General features: G+C 54.4%; 2 protein-coding genes across 2 annotated transcripts; both read right to left on the bottom strand.

The window, feature by feature from the left end:
* Window positions 1-556: 556 nt before the first annotated feature.
* On the bottom strand, window positions 557-8183 carry LOC102092748 (receptor-transporting protein 3). Its single transcript, XM_065073553.1, is given in 3 exon segments — window positions 557-1280; window positions 1283-1410; window positions 2508-8183. Coding segments are annotated over 3 exon segments (705 nt in total). The 5' UTR covers window positions 2654-8183; the 3' UTR covers window positions 557-849.
* A 2138-nt stretch (window positions 8184-10321) lies between these two features.
* PDCD1 (programmed cell death 1) lies at window positions 10322-18359 on the bottom strand. The gene is made up of 5 exons (XM_005513270.3): window positions 17136-18359; window positions 14546-14878; window positions 13401-13556; window positions 12855-12889; window positions 10322-12055 (listed from the first exon to the last, which is right to left on the bottom strand). Exons 1-5 carry the CDS (start codon window positions 17242-17244, stop codon window positions 11837-11839), a joined length of 852 nt encoding a protein of 283 aa, XP_005513327.3. The 5' UTR covers window positions 17245-18359; the 3' UTR covers window positions 10322-11836.
* Between the last annotated feature and the right edge of the window lie 804 nt (window positions 18360-19163).

The following is a 19163-nucleotide window of genomic DNA, read 5'->3' as shown; positions in this document are numbered from 1 at the left end:
CAGAGGCTGCAGAGGGAAGGTGCTGGGGAAGAGCGAGAGCTGGTGAGATAAGCTGGACAGATGGCTTAAAAAACAAAACCCACATGGCCCCTGGATCACACAGGGTTTTCTTGTTATTTTGTGGGGGTTTTTTTAACCAACAGCCTTCAGGTTGCATATATGAAAGAGAATCTTACACCAGCCAAAAAAGAAGCAAACCCACAGTGAGGAGTGTAAAAGGCCCTGGAGGACACAGCAGGAAGGAGAGCACCTGAGCAGCTCTGCAGCCGGGGCTTGATGCTGTGCAAGCTGCACCAGCTCAGTGTGTGGTGCCAGTGTCCACTGGCATCTGCTCTCTGTAACTTTGCTGCAAACCTCCAGCTCCAGGTGTCCTTCAGCTGCCTTGGGTGCCCAGCTCCACCAAGGCCAAAGGAAGGAGAGCATCGGGATGTTTCCCCAAAAGCTGAGCCCAGCTGGTGGATAAAGGCAGCCCCCAGCTTCCCTCTGAGCTGCTCACACGTACTCAGAAGAGGCTTTGGAGAATTTAAAAAGCACAAATGCAGGGGGGTGAGGAGAAAGGGCTGGTTTTATTCTTGCAAGTGCAATCCAGTCATTGCATGGGGCAGCTGAGGGTCATCCTCATGCAGAATATGTCCCATAAGAAGCTGTCAGACCCACCAGGCTCCCCAAGGCTCTGGGACAAGGTGCCTGGCTGAGGCACCCCAATGTGTCCCCTTCCCCTCCCGAGCTGGGGAAGCCTTGCCATGCCACGAGCAAGGGCTGACCTTGGGCACCCAATTTTCCAGGCACTGCATCACCCCCGCCCCTGGCTCCATCACCCCTGTTCCTCTTTGCAAGCCACAGCTCCCACTACAGTATGGTGAAATAAAGCAGGGAAAAGAGTACTACTGCAAAAATACAGATAACAGTGATGCTGATCCAGCAGCAGTGTTTCCAGGGGAAGTTGTTGTTGACGGTTGAGGAGTGGTGGGTTGGAGTTGCATAGGGCCTTGTATTCTGGTGTTTTGGCGTGCGATGGGTGCTGGTCTTGTCCATACCTTTCAAGGGCTTCCAGGCATCTGACACCGTGGCCAGTTTTGCCTTGCTGCAAACGCCCAGCTGGCACCCCTCGCAGCAGGCACTGTCGTGTGGCCCCGCCACCAGTGCGTCCACCACAACTTCCAGGAGGTTGGAGGGCTGGATGTGCACACCATAGCAGTACTCAAGGATCTTTAGCACCAGGTTGTGCAGGAGCCTCTCTGTGGTCTCCAGGTTGAATTCGGGCTCCTCCAGTTGTGATTGGGGCAGCGCCTGCACGTCTGGCGAAAGGCTCGCATGCACACCGTGCCCCAGCCCCGGTGCCGGCGCATGTGGAACAGGACGTGTGCTTTGGCTGAAGACCACTCATAAAAGCACTGGGAGCACTGAAACCTGCCAGGACAAGAGGGGACCAGCTCATCCTGAGCTCCCTGCAATGAGCCAGCAGCTTGTCGTGGAGTCAGTGGGGACCAGGGCAGACAGGGCTGGTGGATTAACTTCCCTCATGCAAGCGTTACACCAAACGGTCCTCCTTGTAACAGCATGATGCTAGTCTGAGTAGTTCAACACAGATGTGAGCTAAGGGCTGGCACCAGCATTAAAGATTTTAGGAGCCAGGCTGCTTGCTGGGACCTGCCCCGGTCTCCTCTCCTAGCCTATCCGAGCCCCACTGCCAGGAGCAGGGGTCTTTGGGGAGAGAAGCATCAGGCACTAGGTCTATTTGGGGCTCCATTCCCTCACCCATGCTGGCTCATTACAGCTCAGCAGAAGCCAACGTCAAGCCTAGGTCTGGGGAAGTCAAAAAAAACCCAAGAAAAATAGAAGGAAGGTGTGGGTGGAGGCTGCAGGGCAGGTGAGATGTTTTGAAGAGTCGAAAGGTGTGTAACCCGCAGCTGCTCATCTTGCACAATCTGCAAGGAGCTAAGGTCTACATTTGCTGCCACCTGGGCAAGGTCTCTGGTCAATGCCCAAGATCCTACTCAGGGTGGAAGCAGTTGGGATGGGGCCTCTCACCAGCAATGCAGAGCCACAGCTTCTCTCTGCTCCAGGATCCTGTAGCCTGGTGCAGATGCAGGGACTGCTCAGGCATCGCCCTGTGTCCTAGCAGACAGTGGCTCTCCTTCTCCTCATCCCCTGGGTGCAAACCCAGAAGATTTGCCTCTAGCGTGGTGCAACTACCCCTGCTCACTGGGGGAGCTCTTTGACACCCACATGGAGAAACTCCGGGCAAACGCCAGCAGCCCTTCAGCCCTGTGGAGCTGTCGCACTCCTCTCCCCTCCAATTGCCATGACTTTTTTCTAGTCTGGCAATAACCCACCAAGCTTGGAACAAAATGGAGAAACCACTCCCAGACTCACCTGCTTCCAAACTGCCTCTTTCATGTCAAAAGCTGTTTCCTGCAAGCAAACTCTGAGAAAGGCAAAGGTCTGCATGGCAACCCATCAGCCCCAGCCCTGCTCCCACAGAGACCTGTCCGGCAGTTCCCTACCTCCCAAGTGCACGGCGCTGCACAAACTCCTTCCATCCAGGCTTGAGAACATGCACCTGCAGGGTATCATCCTCCTGAAGCGTCCACGGCTCTGTTAAGCCCATGTCAGCAATCTTCTTTGCAAAAATGTCCTGCCAAGTCTTCATGGTCCCACCTGGAGCTGGAGAATAGGTAGTCACCGTGGTCAAACTTGCAGCTTCTGGGTGCCAGTATGTGTGTGCAACTTGCTTTTCCCCAAACTTTTCCTCTTCACACAATGTCTTTGTGCTTGAGGAGGGGAACCTTTGCTCCTGCGTGAGCAGCACCTCCCCATCCTTATCCCTGTGTCAACAGGCTCTGCTGACGCTGCACCAGAGACCGGCCAGGTGAAAAGTCTCCCAAAGCAAGGACAAGGTGGGTATCCCCAAGCCCCACACATGTACCCCCAACCCTGCTGAAGCCATGCTCTCATGATGCTGCTCTATCCATAGGCAAAGAGGTTGGAAAAGCAACCAAAACCCCTGCCAGGACGTCTGTGCCCATCATTGTCACAGCAGTGGGGGTGAACCAGCAGAGATTGCAACCAGTGTAGAAATAACGGAATTGAAACCCACCAAAAACACGGGACTCAGCAGCTGATAAAGCTGCAGGTAGCCTTATCTCTCTCTCGATAGCTGACACCAAGCACGGGCTGTTTTTAGCAACTTTCAGCCAACTCGAGCAGAAAAAGGCCTGATGTGAAACTTCAGGGTGGAAAGTTGAGGACGACGGCACCACACGTAAAACCGAAAGAGCCAAGGTGTGCTCTGTGCTGAAAGCACCCAGGGAAGGTATAAACAGCAGAGCCGGAGCTGCCTGCAGCCCTCTGCCCTCCAGCTCACCCCTCTGCAGGGGCGGGTTCCCTAGGACACCCCATGGAGAGCAATGGAGGACAGCAAGCAGGTTAGTTAAGATGCCAAATGATAACTGGTCTTAAGTTAGAGGAAGATCTGCAGCTTGACAAAACAAGCTCAGCTTGCCATGGAAGTAAAACCATCTCATTTAGCATGAAACTTTCAGAGAAGACTGTCCCACATACAGAGAGGGCACAAAATGCCCCAGAATGCCTTGAAGGAAATGTGCTGGGTGGCTGCTGAGGATGAAGCCACCATGGAAAGTTATAGCAGCTCCTTGTGTTGAGTGCCCGGAGCTGCACTCAGGCTCCCAGAAGCAGGACGGTTTGATCCAAAGACTGTAGGATATTAAAGCCTGCAGTAGGACAGACCTCCGTTTGGAAGAAAAAAAAAAAGCAAAAGTATCTAAGCATTGGGCTTAAAGTACTTCACACTGGTTTCAAATGAAGTATGTCCTCTTCTGGCTTGACACCCCAAAAGCCCAGGTGCCCCAGACAGCAGTTCCAGCAGCTGGTCCTGCCCCGGAGCCAGCTGGGACAGCAGGATTGCTGAGGATATAGGTGATGGCACTTGTGGCCTCACAGGAGGGGCACGGCAGCTGCCAGCAGCAGGTGGCAGCAGCTGTGAGGTCTGAAAAGTCACCAGCACATGAGGCTCATCCTCCAGATCCCAAGAGGGAGACAAACAACATAGATAAGTCCCAGTAACCACAGGCTGGCAGGGAGCATCTGATCTTTGCTGCTGGAAGGGAAAAGCCAGCAAATCATTACTATCAAGAGCCCTCCAGGATCTTCACAACATGTGCTGCCCCTCCTGTGAGAGCAGAGGGATGTGAGGAGGTCTCTGGGCAGACCCCATCATCAGCTTCGAGGTTCTTCCCTGCTTTGAGGTCCTTTCACCCTTAATTAAATCTTGAGGCTGCAGTCTGAAGCAGGACTAGAAGGAAGGAAAGGTGATTTCCTGGAAACACAGAAGCCAATCAAAGGTCTACAGGATCCTTATGGAGAGCTAGCAAAGCCCTAACCTGTGGAGAGGATCTGAGTCACTGTCTGCCCAACAGCCTTGCCCTGGGGACATGGGGTCTCACCTGGACTGGGGCAGCGCCCTACAAGCAGGATGGTGAAGGAGAGGTCATCCCACCAGAGTTTCCAGTGCTCACAGGTGCAGACCAGGGAACAACCTTGGCTCTGCACCAGTGCATGGGGAGGAAGAGACAGAGCAGCAGATCTCCCTTACCCCCCCAACTCCTTTGCCAGAGCACAGGGCCCCCATTTCTATAGGTTTGCTATAGAAGATCCCCTCATGCACCTCACCACAGAGGGGTCTTCAGAGCAGCAAATCTCATGCAGAAAGCTGGAACGGTGCAGTGCTTGACATCACTGTGCCACAGCATGGTGTGATGAGCCATCCACAGCAGGGTGACATCTCCTTGGGCTCCTCTGTGTTAGGAGCTGAGATTGGCCTGGGGGTGACTGAATATAGGAAAAGCCTAAAGGTTTTGACATCTCCCCTTTATTTTGAGGGCAGTAGTGCCTGTGGCACCTTGAGCTATTTTGAGGAGGAGGAGGAGGAGCCCCCCGGGGAGGCAGCCCTCTCTCCTGGCACTCTCATATTCACCCAAACAAACCGATCACTTCATCTGGGGGATCTGTGGTTTCAGCCCAGCCCTTCCTCCCCGAGGCTGCTGCTGCAGGGCAGAGGGATGCTCCCCCCCAGGGCAGACACTGCTCCCCACGCTGCCTGTCCTGGGGTACACGTGGCTCACTGGGGGTCTGATGGCACCTCTGGCATGGGAAAAGGCCCCTGCCTCCAACACCCGGCTCTGATGGAAACCAGCCTCCCATTACGTCATGGCAACACAACTCAAATCATGACTCACGATGCGCTGAGCCCTCCGAGTCATCTCTGAGAAGGAGCCCAGCGCTGGTCCCTCTATTAAAGCCTTTGACTTGCTTTTACTAAAGGGACTTTCCCAGAACCACCCACAGAACTGAAATTGCTTTGACGTCCTGTTCCACTTCATGCACACCTCCTGGCTCTGCCCCAGCACCTTGCTGCTTACCGGCACCCATCTGGAAACAAAAGCTGCTCCTACAGGTCCCTGCACAGCCCAGCCTTGGCAGGGACTGGGGTTGAGCCCTGTCCTAGTCTCGGCACGACCCTGCTGGGCTGGTCAGACCTGTTGGGGACAGACCCTGTCAACCGTCTCCATCCTGCCACACTGGTCATGGCTCCTCCATGGGATGCATGAAGGAGGCGAACACAAGGTGCAGCCCGGGCGGTAATTTCCCTGCTGCTTTTGCACAGCCTGAAATTATTTTTTACTTCATCTCCCACCCCCAGGTGAGCCACCCAGGCGAGAGGAGGAAGGTTTCCCAAGGTTCCTTATCCTCCTCTCAGTTTCTCACTGTGTGTCAGCTTCTCTGTCACCTACCCCTCCAGCACAGGGAGAAAGCGCCCACACTGTCCCGCTTGGCCCATGTGCATCCCATCCCTGCTGGGACATCCATACCTTCCCTTTGGGGTCACCCCATACCCAGACGGCTCCATCCTGCCAGCAGTCCCCAGGAGGGGCAGAAAGGGACATCCAACCCTGGTCCCCAGGCAGGACTGCAGGGCAGGACATCCCCTCAGCAGCTGGAATGCTGTGTCTGTGGGCACAGTAAGGCTTGCAAGATAGATGGACTGCCATCTGAGCAACAGGGAATAACCCTAAACACTTCTCTGTCTTTCACTGTTTCTTCACACCAGGGCTCTTTTCCCCCACCATGAAGATTTCTCTCATCTTTTCCTGCATTAAACATGACCAAATCTTTTCCATCAGTAATCCTTTCAGGGAATTTTTACTCTTTTCTCCAGGTTATCAGGATGAATTTGATTTCTAACCCTCCTCCAGACAGCCCCTACACCCTTCCTCAATAGCATTTTGCCTTCATTTGAGCCATGCTCCCCCAGAAAACCCCTGTTCAATGCCATCATGAGCTGTTGACAACTGCTGATAGGACATAGCTTCTTGGGCAGCCATTCACCCATAGTGGCAGAATTTCCCATTTCCAATTTCCATTGCTTATGAGAATGTCACGTAAGGCAGGACAGAGATAGCATCGCTCCTGCTTTCTCTGCAGTACCCAGTCCGTCACACTAATGAAAAGAAAATTAGGTGGTTTGACATAATGTGTTCCTGGTAAATCTGTGTTCTCAGACTCAGTGCTGCCCTCTTGGTGTTTACTACTTGGTGGCCTTACTAATTTGTTCCAGCAGTTTTCTGGGTACGGAAGCAAGCTGACTCGTCTACAGTTTCCTGGATCCTCTTTTTCCCCCTTCCTTGAAGCAGATGGTGAATTGGGCATCTGTATCCTCCTGGTACGTGGTGAAACCCACCACCTCTAGAGACAAGTGACAACTAACATTCTGTGATTCTGTGACTGTAGGATCCCTTCCAGACTGGACTGTCTTCATAATCAAGCCCTTAGAGGGTCCACCTGTCCCAGGGTGGATTTGAGGTAAATGGGGCCCTCTGGAAATCGACATATGCCCAGGCTGGACTGTAGAGAGAGGACATTGCCCCAGTGTCCCCTGGACTTCGGGGATGGAGATGGATGCTGAGCAATGGGGAGAAATTGAAAGAAGGAGGTGGCTGTGAAGATGTGAGCACGTACCACCCCACATGGGTTTGAGCTCCTGTTCATCTGGTGGGCCTTGTGATGGTCCCTCCAGGGGTAAGGAGAGAGCTCAGTCCCTTCTGACAAGGCTCTGTCCTGGTGCCATGGGTGGTGGGTTTGCTCTTGGGAGCTCATGCCTGGCTGGGGGGCACAGGCTGTCTTGCTTGTCCTGGTGCCCCAGGATCCAGCCTGCCAGCATCCTCCTTGAGTAGCACAACCTGCCAAAGTGAGGAGGAGAGAGAAGGAGAAACCCTGGAGCCAACTCAAAGCAAAACCAGAGAAAGCAACATGAGGGCGGCGGGAGGAAACGCAGATGTTCTGCAAACCTATGGCAGGTTCAGCAACAGACAGGGTGAGGCTTTCGGTGGGACAGGATGAAGGAGATGCTGTGGGCCTGGACCCCTCAGGACACACCAGGGCTGTGCAAGCTGGCTGTGGTTAGGGGTCCCTCCCACCAATCACCCATGGCATCCACGAGCTCATCCCAACATCCAGATCCTCCACAAACAACAGTCACTTTCCCAGCAAGTCAAGGCCAAGGCAATGCTCCCACACCAGACCGGTCTCACCCACAGATCATTCCATTAACTTGGTGGCCAAATAACCCACAGATTTGCCGCAGCACCTGCAGCCCAACCTCTCTCAAACCAAAACATGGCTCTGAGACCTCCCAGTGACCAAGACAGTGCTCACTTGTAGCGGACCTTACTGCCACACGATCTGGCCACCCCTTCTCCTCCCCAGCATCTGCAATGTCCCATTCTTCAGGAGTGGTGCTTTGCTGCTCCATGACATGGCTCACCTTAAAGACAGTGCCACCAGCAGCAGGAGAGGACTTCATCTCTATATTCGTCTGCCTGCCCAGTTTTCTTGAGATGCACTTTAAGGCTCAGGTTTCTTTAAGGGATGCTTGTTCACACAGTCTTTCAATCACCTTTAATCAAGGCTGGAGTATATAAGGAGCCAGGCTAGCTCTTAAGCAACTGTATAGGGTGGGTTTTCTTGTCAAAGGCATATATCCAACTTCCTGCAGATGCTGACAGGGATCAGTCCCATCTCTCTGAGGTCTTCTAGAGGGTTCTGGCCATTCTCCATCAGCAACACACCAGCATGGGTCTGGAGAGGAGCTCTGCTTTCCAGAGCTCCCGGCTGCATGCGGTCCCGAAGAGCTGACATGGCATTTTGGCACCATCAGTTGTGGCAGCCACTCCTTGGGGGACCACCAGGTATCGGTCTGTGGTTGGAAGCAATTGTTGTAGCTGCCGGACCAGAGTGTGCAGGTAATGCAGCAGATTTGGTGACCACAGCTGCACCCAGGACCTGGTGTGGGAGGAGCTGCAGCATGTGGATGGAGGATCTGGGGGGCTGTGTGTCTGCAGGAGTGTTCACATATTTGGCACACAGTAGCTGTGCAAATCTGGGGGTATGCACACAAATTTGCATGGGGAGTTGTGTGCACATTTGTGTGTTCATGAGCATTTGTGTGGGCTTGCACATCAGTGTGTGCAGCCACCTGGGCATGCTTGCTCTGGCGTGATACAGGGTAGGGGGGGAAATTGGAACATTCCCAGTTTGGCTGCTGTGCACTTGTGACCACAAACCACAGGAGAAGGGGCTGTCAGGAGCATTCTCCTGTATTTGCATCAACAATGCTGGTAGGAATGAGATGGGCAGGTCCAAATCTATGCCCTTTCTCCTTTGGCCTTTCAGGAGTTGTTCCCAGTGATGGTATATCCTGAGAGCACAGAAGAGTTGGGTCCAAGTGTTATCCAGTTTTACAGGGTCTTGTTCTTCTCCCACTTGCACTGCTGTGAGCCTCAGTTTTCCCAAAATGGGATGCTGAGGACCAGGCTGAGGTCCTGCTTTTGTGCTGCCAGTGGCTCTGAGGCACAGGGATTAGCCCCAGTGGCTGTGATGTTGCAGGTAGTGAGGTTTAAAACCAGAGCCAGGTGGCAGGGTCTGCCTAACCACTCTGCAACACACGTCCTCTCCGCAGCCTAAACCAACGACCACTAAAACCCTTCCACCCACATCCCTACAGAGCCAGCAAAGCAGCTGCGGCAGGAAGGATGTACCCCAAAACCGTACCGAGCCCATCTCAACCCAGCCTCTCCTCTGTGAACACAAGGAAAGCCAAAAGACTTGAGGATGTCACGTCAGTCCCCCAGAAAGCCTGATGCAAACCTTAGTGTCATAAGTGGAAATGAATTTGAGTTCTTGCTGAATTCAGAGTGGAGAAAAGGGACATAAACCTGACAGCTGGTGCAAATAAAGGGCAGCCAGCTGGTATGGGTGCAGTGGTGGGCAAAAGCAGAGGAACTCTGATAATGGAGTGACAGGCGTGGGAAGGAAGGATGTGGGATGGTGGAGCTGGGAAAGCCAGAACTGGGGACTTCTCAGCAGGGGAGGTAAAACAGCTTCCTCCAGATCCTGCACAGTGACTCCAGGAAGACTGAACTACTATCAGGACACTGGAGGGAAAGTCAAAACCATGGGTGGCTTCTCTTCTAGCTTGCACAGAAAGACAAGAGCAGCTCCTGCACACGAATGCGCCTGGCTCCCTATCCCTGAGGAGGATGCTGGAACATGGAGGCTGACATCCATCTCAGGGCACTGCTTGGTTTGGGGATGCTCAGCTGGGAGCTTGGAACCAGCATCCCCTCCTGAGCTCATCCCAGCCTTGCTCCTGCTCTGGCCAGCACAGCCAGTGCTGTGTCCAGTACAGGGGAGTGTAGCTTGGGTTTCTGCCAGTGCTGGGCACCCTGTCCTCCAAACAGGGATGGGAGATGATGTCTGGCAGTTTGGAGTATCCCCACCACTCCCCCCACACATCCCCAGGTCCCAGTCTTGCTCCCTGCAGGGGCAGGATTGCAGCCAGGCTGCTGGGGGGCCAAAGTGGCACAGGTGCTGCTGCGGGCTGGGTGTTCTCCCATCGCAAATGGCAGAAGGAGATACTTTTGCTACACCTCCGACCTCACTGGATGGCTTGAGAGGCTCCATCCAGCTGCAGACCACCATCCACTGAGAGGGGAAGGGACCCAGCCCCAGCTGTTCCTGGAGGAGCCACGGATGCAGCAAAGGGGGTGCAGGAAGGGCTGAAGACCCAAGACCTCTGCTGCCCGAAAGGCAGGACGGAAAATACGAAGTGGGGCCTACATTCTCACTGATATTGCATCTGACGGGAAAGCCAAAAACAAAACTGCTGACTGAGCTTCCAGTTCTCGCCTGCTGCGGCTGCCTCCTGCCTTGGCTTTCCGGGCGAGCTGAGCCCAGCCGGCCACCGCAGGGCTCTGCTGGGGCAAGGAGCAGGGCTGCTGCTCGCGAAAGTGGATGTTGTGGGAGCTACAGCACTGCCCGTGGCGGCTACTGGGGACTGAAGGGGCCACAGCATCCACTGTCCTGCTCTGAGAGAGGGTGAAAGACATCCCAGGTGGATATGCATCCTATCTGGTCCCCTCTGGAGGCTTCTCAGGGACCTTCCCACCCCAACGGGGGACAAACTGCAGTGCCTGGCATGCCTCACCCCTTCTTCCAGCAACTGGGCTTGCTCCCACAAGGCTGCACTGGTTTTACTGGGGATAAGGGAAAAAGAAACCTGCTGACAGTACCACCAAAGTGTGATATGCAAGTGACTGTTCTCGGTTTCCGCTGGGTTTCGTGGTCTCCTGCCAGGGCTCTGCTGACTACAAAGCCACTCCTTACTGGGATTTCTCCCCTCTCAAGCAGTTGTTGCATCTTCCGTTCTGGTTTCTGGCAAGTGGCACGGCCTCAGCATCACTTTAAAGAGGGAAAATGGAAGTTTGGAGCCAGAAAGCTGTACTGAGCACCATGCCGTGACCTGTGCTCTCTGGCTGATGGCAGCCAGGTCCCTGGCACGGCAGGGATGCTCATCCCCAGCTGGGTGAGCACCCCAAGATCAGCCTAGTAAGGGGGGGCTTGGTTCGCAGCTGCACCTGGGGGCCAGCCTAGAGAGGGTAAAGAGGAAAAAGAGCGGTGGCTTCTCTAAATTATTAAGAGCAGCTTCGTGGAAGAGCGGCTTGCATATCGCACAGAGCGGCCCAGGAACCACAACAGAAGGTGCCGCCTCCCGGCTCTCGCCTGCGCTGCCAAGAGCCGTTATTTGCCTGCCCACGCGTTCACCATCACAAGTCAACAAACTCCCCGGGCGTGAAACCCTTTATTCACCCCCAGGGCTAGATCTATCTCCCACCTGTGGAGGGAGGGGTGCGGGGGTAGATTTCCCCTCTTGTAGAAAAGGAAAGTGCCTGGAGAGAGGAAGAAAAGTAGCTGCCTGCTTCCCAGGGGTTTCTTTAAATAGCAGTACACAAGACAGTCTCTGCCTGGGGGAAGGAGAAGCCCTCAGCCCCAGGCTCCCCCACAAGCAACATCCCTGGGTATCTGCTCCAGCTCTGTCCTCCAGCTTTTCCTCTCGCAGTTGTGCTTTGCTGTTTGAGTCAGACCCAGGCGAGGGAAGCAGCGTGGCCACTCCAGGGAGCCCCGGGTGAAGGTAGAAAATCAAGACGTTATGTAAATCGCCTTTGGCACAGTCCCATCGGCATCACTGCTCTGCCCCAGCCCAGCATGTGGAGCAGCAGGAACCTTCCTCATTCCGTGGTACCCACCCCACGGCCACGATCCTGCTGTGGCCAGGACTGTCCGCTACCAGCTCCAGCAGCGGTGCCTGCACTGCTCTGGTCCTTGCAGGCTGGATTTTTCCAAACTGCAAACTGGGGTGGGAGTGAGGGGCCGGGGCAGCCTATTCCTACCGAACCCCAGCGAGGAGGGACCCCGGCCCTCAGCAGGGCTGTGACTGCAGCTGCCGAGTCCTCTCATTCTGGTGCTTCTTCCCCCGCTCTGGTGTGATGGGTTTCTCCTCTGGAAAGATGATGGTGGCGTATTCAGTCTGGTCGACCAGACGAGTCTCAGGCAGCACCTGAGTGTACTGATCCCGCTGAAACTCCAGCACGCCATAGTCCACAGTGGGCACAGGCACCACGGGGGGCTTCTCTTCCTTCTGCAAGGAAACCATGTCCGGATGATTCATCATCCAGAGGTATCCACCATCCCCAGCACAAGCCCCCTTTTTACAGCAAGTGCCAAAACCAGCTCTGAAGCATCCCAGGAGAGTGAAGGTGATACAAGGCAGAAAGACGCACAGACCTGGGATAGCATTTGCCCAGAGAAACCAGACCATGAGCCTTGGAGTCACTACTGAGGTCATGGGGGTCTCAGTTCTCTGCCTCTGCAGGCAGGGGGGCTTGCTGCCTGCCTGGCCATTAAAGGCAGGGTCATGCTAGGACACCTTTTCCCACATCTCCATCAGGCTCTGAACTGGCACAGAATGCACGACAAGAGCCCAGGATTGAGTTCGCTCAGTGTGGAGAGGGGAGAGCAAGGGGCCAACCTCCTCGCTAACTTCAGCTACCTAACGGTGTTGGAGAAGACATAGCCAGACTCCTGGCAGCGATCAGCAAAAGGAAGAGAGCAAGAGAAATTTTAGCTTAGTATAATGAAGGGGGGAACATTTTGTACCATTTTCTACAGCAACAAAATCCCCTGTCAAAGATAACCCCACTTTGAGTAAGGGTTGGACTACAGGGGTCTCATCCTATCTCAGGCAGTTTTTTGATTGTGATGGGGCTTTGATACAGGTGCAAAAAAGCAGTTGTAGCCGTGCAGAAAAGATTGAGCAGCATCAGAGAAGATAGGAGAAGCGAGAAGCCTGTGAGAGCTGATAAAGGGAGGCTCCACACCCCAGCGATGCTGCAATGCTCCCTTGCAGCAGGGCAGAGCGTCAGAGACGGAAAACTCACCGCTAGCACGTTTTCACTTGGTGGTTTCTGCACATCTGCAAAGTAACACATTTGGTTAGAAGATACTTGTGTGCCAAGACAGCACAAGCATCTGGGGCTGGGGCTGACCAAGCCTGCACATTCTAGGAGAGCCATAGGCACCATAAACATCGCACCACGCTTCGTCCTTCTCCACTCAGGGTCTAATACCATGAGCATTACAAGGACAAGTGATATACACAGTCTAGGGCTTAATCGGGATTAGTGGAGTTCAACTTCTTGGGGGGTCCCCTCTGGGAGAGCCCCTTGGTTGCCCATGATGTTAAGATACCATGCTAAAAAGTGGTTCAGAGCCACAGCATGTGGCCTGGGGGATCTGCAAAGGGCAAGCATGGCCCCAAGCATCCTTCTCCTTTAGGCATAGAGACACCTGTCCCATGGGGACACATCACAGCTAAGTTTAGCAGGTTCAACCTGCCCATGTACCCCAGGGAGCTGCAGGCACATGGCTGCCCCTGTGTTCAAGCTGGATTTGTTGGATAAGAATCAGGCCATGGGGGATCATACCTCCTCTCCTGTATGTGACGGTGAGGTAGCCAAAAATCAGCAACACAACTGCCCCAGCTAGCAGCAGAATGCCCAGGAGCAGGGCCTTGAAGTGACCTGGGGGATTGCCTTCCTCCATCTCGGGCTCATTGGTGGCGTTTGTCTTCTCAGGGGGTGCTGTAATAGCCGTCCAAAAAAGAGGGAACAAAATCAGCAGATCAGGTCTGTAAAATGGCTTCTGCAGTCCCCGAGAACGTCACCATGTGAACACAGGGGCTGTCCCCGGAAAGGGCTCAGTCCCTGGCAGGCTGTCACATCCCTCCAGAGGCCCTGAATTTGAGCTGACTTGGGCGATGTTTTGGCTGTGTCCCATTCCTTCCCATTGCAGGTGGAGGGGATGATGCCACGCTGCTGAGAGCTGGGGTGCAGGGGGCCAGGGAACTGCATGACCCCATGCCCAGAAGCGCCCTATGGAGGACACGGCCTCCCCAACCTTCCTAGCTGCTTCTGCATCCTGGGGCCAGTGCAGATTCAGCTCATGTTGGGAGGAGATGTTGTGAAAGACAGTTAACTTTTGCAGTGTTTTTCCTTTTTGTAAAAGGCCATCTTCAGCCCCCGAAAGCCTCCAGCCTACCAAGCAAGTGCATGGTCTATCTTCCTGTGAGATCTCAGTCTCCCACACCATGGGGCTACCAGACCCTCCCACCGCATGATTTACAAGAACAGTATCTACACCAACACCAGCTGTTCAAGGGCTCTGAGCCTTGGTTGTCACCTCAAACACAAGCCCTGTTCCCTGATAAAGGGGCTGTTCAGGTGTGCAGGCAGCTCCCTGCACTGGTCTCCTGCCTCTATCCATGGGCAAGGACTCACTCCTCCCCGCAGCATCACTGGGGATGCAGCCCCAGCAGGATGGAGACCTCCTGCCTCGGGGCCAGATCTAGCACAGTGGAGATGTGTGAGGACAGCCTGTGTCCCTGGGCATCAACTAGGCATGCAAAAGAAAGGGGAAAGGGCAGGGCTGTGCTCTCCTGACCCACACCAGCACCTCACCCAGCGGGGTACCACCTGCCTTGTGCCCTGAGGCTGCAGTGTGCCTGGAGGAGCCACAGCACCACAGGACAATACCAACAACCTGTCCCCATCAGGACAGGCCCCAGGCTGACCTGTGACCACCAGATGGGACCGGTTGCTTTCCATCACTTTATTGGGTTCAAAGAAGGCGATCAGCCCACAGTAGTAGGAGCCTGAGTCGTTCTGGTGAAGGTTCAGGATCTCCATCTTGAAGGCAGGAGTGTGGTTGGTGGTCAGGTACTTCTCTGTCATCGTCGGGGGGCTGTTCCGGCTGATCTCTGCAATTTTTTGAGCTTGGCTGTGGTTGGTCTCCTTGTACCAATTGAGGCTGTACTCCGAGCCAGAGTTGTTCTCCATGGAGATGTTGCAGAAGAAGGTGGCTGAGCTGCCTGCAGGGAGAGTTAGCATGGCTGGGAAGAGGGTCACTGTTGGGGAGAGAGGAAACAAGGAAAACACATGGTTACAGTGGGCACAGGTCTCAGACACAGCCATATCCCCCATGCAAGAACCAGGAATGCAAAGAGTGCGAGAACCCATTATCACCCCCACCAGTGCCCCATCCCTTGGAGAGGTGATGGGCTCCTCCATTCCAAAACCAGAGGCTCCGTGTTTTCCTCAGCTGTTTCACTCTCAGCTCCTGAAGGGAGAAGGTAAATCCCCTAAATCCTAAGGGGATTTACAAAAATGTGCCAGCAGCTGCTTGTGAGCCCAGCCCCATGCCATCACCAGCAACCAGCTCACTGCAGCCAGGTTCTGGGGTTTGCCAGCAACACAGGCAGCTGGATGCTTGGCCAGTCCACAGCATCACCCTGGACCACAGGGAGGTACCCCAGAGTTCAGGAGGTACTCAGGAGGTCTTTCCCCTTCTGAGTGTCCCCAGGGGTAGTAACTGTACCGTTAAGTGGTTTCAGTAGAGCAAATTGTGCTTTGGGCTACCTAAAATTAACCCAGAACACCTGTACCGGGGAAAACAAACTTAGGGGGTTGTACTATTTTTAAATCTATGCTGTATTTTAGTGTCTGAGTCATCTTTCCTCCAGCTGATGTTGCCTCTGGGAGTGAGCAGAGGGACAGAGCCCAGGGCCGGGGCAGTGCCCCGCGGTGCAGCCCATCCTGCCGGGGGGCTCCGGCTCTGGCCCCTGCTTCATGCTGGCAGCACAGAGCAGGCAGGTGCTGCCCAGAGCACTGTATTTGCCACCTCCAGCTTGAGATCAGGGCAGAGCGAGCTGGAGCTTATGATGCCACCCTTTTCCAGCTGCTTGTCCCCTCCTTGCATGTATGTGGGCAGCCTGGCACCCACCCTAGGGATCTTGGCTAGGCTTGCTGTGCTGTTCCCAGCACAGAGGACAGTTGGCCACGGCCGCAGGCCCCCAGCCCTTAGCACCAGCCGTGTTGCTTCACCACACTTCCCTGCCCGTGATCCCCATAGGTTCATCCCCCTTGGTAGCAGGTATGCTGCATATTTGGGCCAGGCTCCCAATGTCTCAGCTCAGCCAGCCCCATCCAGAAGGACAAGGCGGCTACCACATTAATTTTGTTCGGAGCAATAAAAAGCAGGAAGAAGCATTTCTCACACGAGTTATCTGAGCAAGCATTTCAAACTGCCAATGCTTTGAAACATGCCTGTCGTTAAGAAATTTATCTTCCATTTTCAGAAATCACCACCCTAGGGCTTGCGGACAGAGTCAGAAAGTCCCTCCCATCTCTTCAGCACTGGCCTGAGACCGTAGGACCATGACCTCAGCATCATGAGCCAGAAAAGGACCTGAAACAATTCTTCTAATAGATACAGGATTAGATGGAAAACTGGGCTGAGAAATGGCAGATGAAACCAAACAGGAGAAGGGAGGGAGGCAAGTGCCTCAGCTCCCACAGGCAGCGCTGGCCGCAGCAGTGCCCAAATCGAGAGACGTAATTTTTGCAGTGTTCTGGGTTATTTGTGTTTAACAGGAAACATTCAGCAGGCTTGGGGCTTTGCTTCCTACCCAATGCCACTGCCAGCAATGAATGAAGCGCTCAGAGGAATTCTGAAAGCAGAGATTGAGTTTACATGCTTCCCTGCATCATCTCAGCACCAGAGGTAACATCTGCTCCAAGGGATGCCCAGCCCTGCGACCACTCTTGGGGCAGAAAACACCTGACGCCACCAAGGAAAGAGCTGGGCTGTGAGGAAGGGATGTCAGAGCTTCATCAGGGCTCTTGCTTGCTCAGTCTGGACTCACCCCTTCCCCTCCATCTCCCCTTCTTCCCCAAATTTCACCTTGAACAAAACTGCACACAGTACCCTGGCTGCCTCAGGGTCAAGCCCAAACCAGGAGGCGCAGCCCAATGGTGCAGCCCGAAGCTGTGAGAGCCAGAGCAGAAGACCCCCAGACCCTGCATGGCACTGGCAAACCCAGGCTTTCAACCAGAGTCTCAACACCGAACCCCAAATACAGCCAGTGTGCCCACAACACAGCTCCAGAGCAAGTACCGCGGGCTGGGGACTTGTCTCATTCTCCATCCTTTAACCCCATTTCTGCCCCAAGCATCCCCATTTCCCTTGCTTCAGCAGCACGTACCCAAAAGCTTTGGGTTTTCTTGCTTTCTTGATGCCAGAGCTATTTTTAACTACAAAGCTTCCAGCCCTTAGACATTTTCCACCAGCTGAGAACGACACGGGCACTGCGCTCTGGTACCTACCCCGGCGGCAGCCGGCCAGCATGGGGCCGCAGCAGAGCAGGATGGCACAGAGGCTGGTCAGGGCCATCTCCACACTGCCCCACATCGTCTTCGAGGCAGCTGAAGCCATGGCGAGCTGGTCAGGTGGGTGTGCGGTGCTGTACTGTGCTGTGCCTCCCCCAGCTCTCTCTGTGTTTCCTTCCCCGCAGCGGTAGCTTGTTCTCCAGCATGCGCGGCAGCGGCTGGGGTGGAAATGAAACGTGCCTATCTCTGCCCCAGAGGGAAACCCGGCCTGCCTCCCACCCCCGGCTTCCTCCCCATGGAGGCAGAGACCAGCTGAGCTGAGCCTGGCCCCTTCCCTTCCCCACGCATTCCCACGCGAGGCACTCGGCTACCGAGCAGAAAGGATGGGCACCTCTGAGCCCACACTCTTTTTGGGGAAAGCTCCCAGGGACGGAGCAGGCAGGGACAACAGGGGACGTGTCCTCAACTGCAAGTCTGGGCCATAAGTAAAAGAGCTGTCTTGGGTTCCCAGGCACCCATGGGTGCTCCCATTGGGTGCCCATGGCAGTGGGGTGTTGGGGGACATGTGACACTGGGCAGGGTCTGAGCAGCCATAGGGCACCTGTTGGAAGGCTGCTCCCACTGGGAAGGGATAGGAGAGGAGGGAGAGGAAGAAGAAGAATGGAGAATGGAGGAGCAAGAAGGAAAAGGAGGAGAAAGAGAAGATGAAGGAGAAAGAAGAAGGAGAAGGAGAAGGAGAAGGAGAAGGAGAAGGAGAAGGAGAAGGAGAAGGAGAAGGAGAAGGAGAAGGAGAAGGAGAAGGAGAAGGAGAAGGAGAAGGAGAAGGAGAAGGAGAAGGAGAAGGAGAAGGAGAAGGAGAAGGAGAAGGAGAAAGAAGGAGAAGGAGAAGGAAGAGATGAAGGAGATGAAGGAGATGAAGGAGAAGAAAGAGAAAAAGATAGAGAAGTTTCGCCTCCTTAGGTGTTTTTGTCCACAGACAGATTTGCAGAGAGGATTGGCAGGTGCCTGGGGCTAGGGTGCTGTTATTAGGGTGACCTTTACATCCGACTTATATAATTTCTCCACTGATTATGCTCCCCGCTCACCTGCTGACTAATATTCGCATAGGAAATAACCAAAGGTGAAAGCGTGCTGTGGCTGGTTCCTCTGCTTCTCTCAAACACAGCATCAGTGCCCTGGCAATTTTGGATAGCATCAGGGGAAAATTATTAATTGGGGTGAAAGATGTGATTCTCATTATGATTTCATTATTTTCCGGGCTTTCAGAAGTGAGCTGCGGGTCTGGAGCTTGCTCATCTCTCACTTGCAGACACAGCCCCAGCAGGTGAGCACTGTGGGGGAGCCACCCTTAATTCAGGATGGCCAAGGAGGGGGGTTCTGAGCCAGGACAGGCAGGGCTAGCCGTGGGCCAGGGGCTTGATCTAGCTTTGTCCTGGATCCTCTTTCCGAGTTTCCTCCTGGCACTGCATCTCATGAACCTTTGGCCCTGCATCTCATGAACTTTTGGCCCTGCATGGGCCACAGAGCAAGATAGAGGGGCTGTCCCCTCCTTGTCACCTTTCCGTGCCACCTGGTTGGAGCCCACTGCTTGGCAGGGTGGTAAGGGGAGCGCTCTCCACCATGTTCAATGGTGCTGGTGGGCTCAGAGGTGGACATCACCTCTTTCTTCGCAATTTCCTACCTCCCCATTAAAAAAAAAAACCAAAACCTAACTAAACTAAATTGAATTCCAGAAACTATGGAAGCTTACAGCAAGGAGGCTTTTCCACCTCGAGGCTTTGTGTCCCCAACTGGTGACACCAGGCATTTGGGCCGGGTGCGGGGTGGTTCGTTTGGCACTTGCAACATGTTTTGGTTTCTAGAGGCGGAAGATGTGACGGGAGATCTCACTGCTGAGATCTCGACTCAACAAGCCAGGGGTCGGCAGGAAAAATTGGCTCATCCTCTCCGCCCCGCACAGCAGCTGAGGGCTCTGATTAAAATCATAGCATGAACTGCTCAAACTTTCCAACACACGCTCAAAAC

Source organism: Columba livia, chromosome 9 (genome assembly GCF_036013475.1).
Source record: "Columba livia isolate bColLiv1 breed racing homer chromosome 9, bColLiv1.pat.W.v2, whole genome shotgun sequence".
Classification (NCBI taxonomy): domain Eukaryota; kingdom Metazoa; phylum Chordata; class Aves; order Columbiformes; family Columbidae; genus Columba; species Columba livia.
The sequence above is the reverse complement of the archived record's forward strand: the minus strand, read 5'-3'. Positions and strand labels throughout refer to the sequence as shown.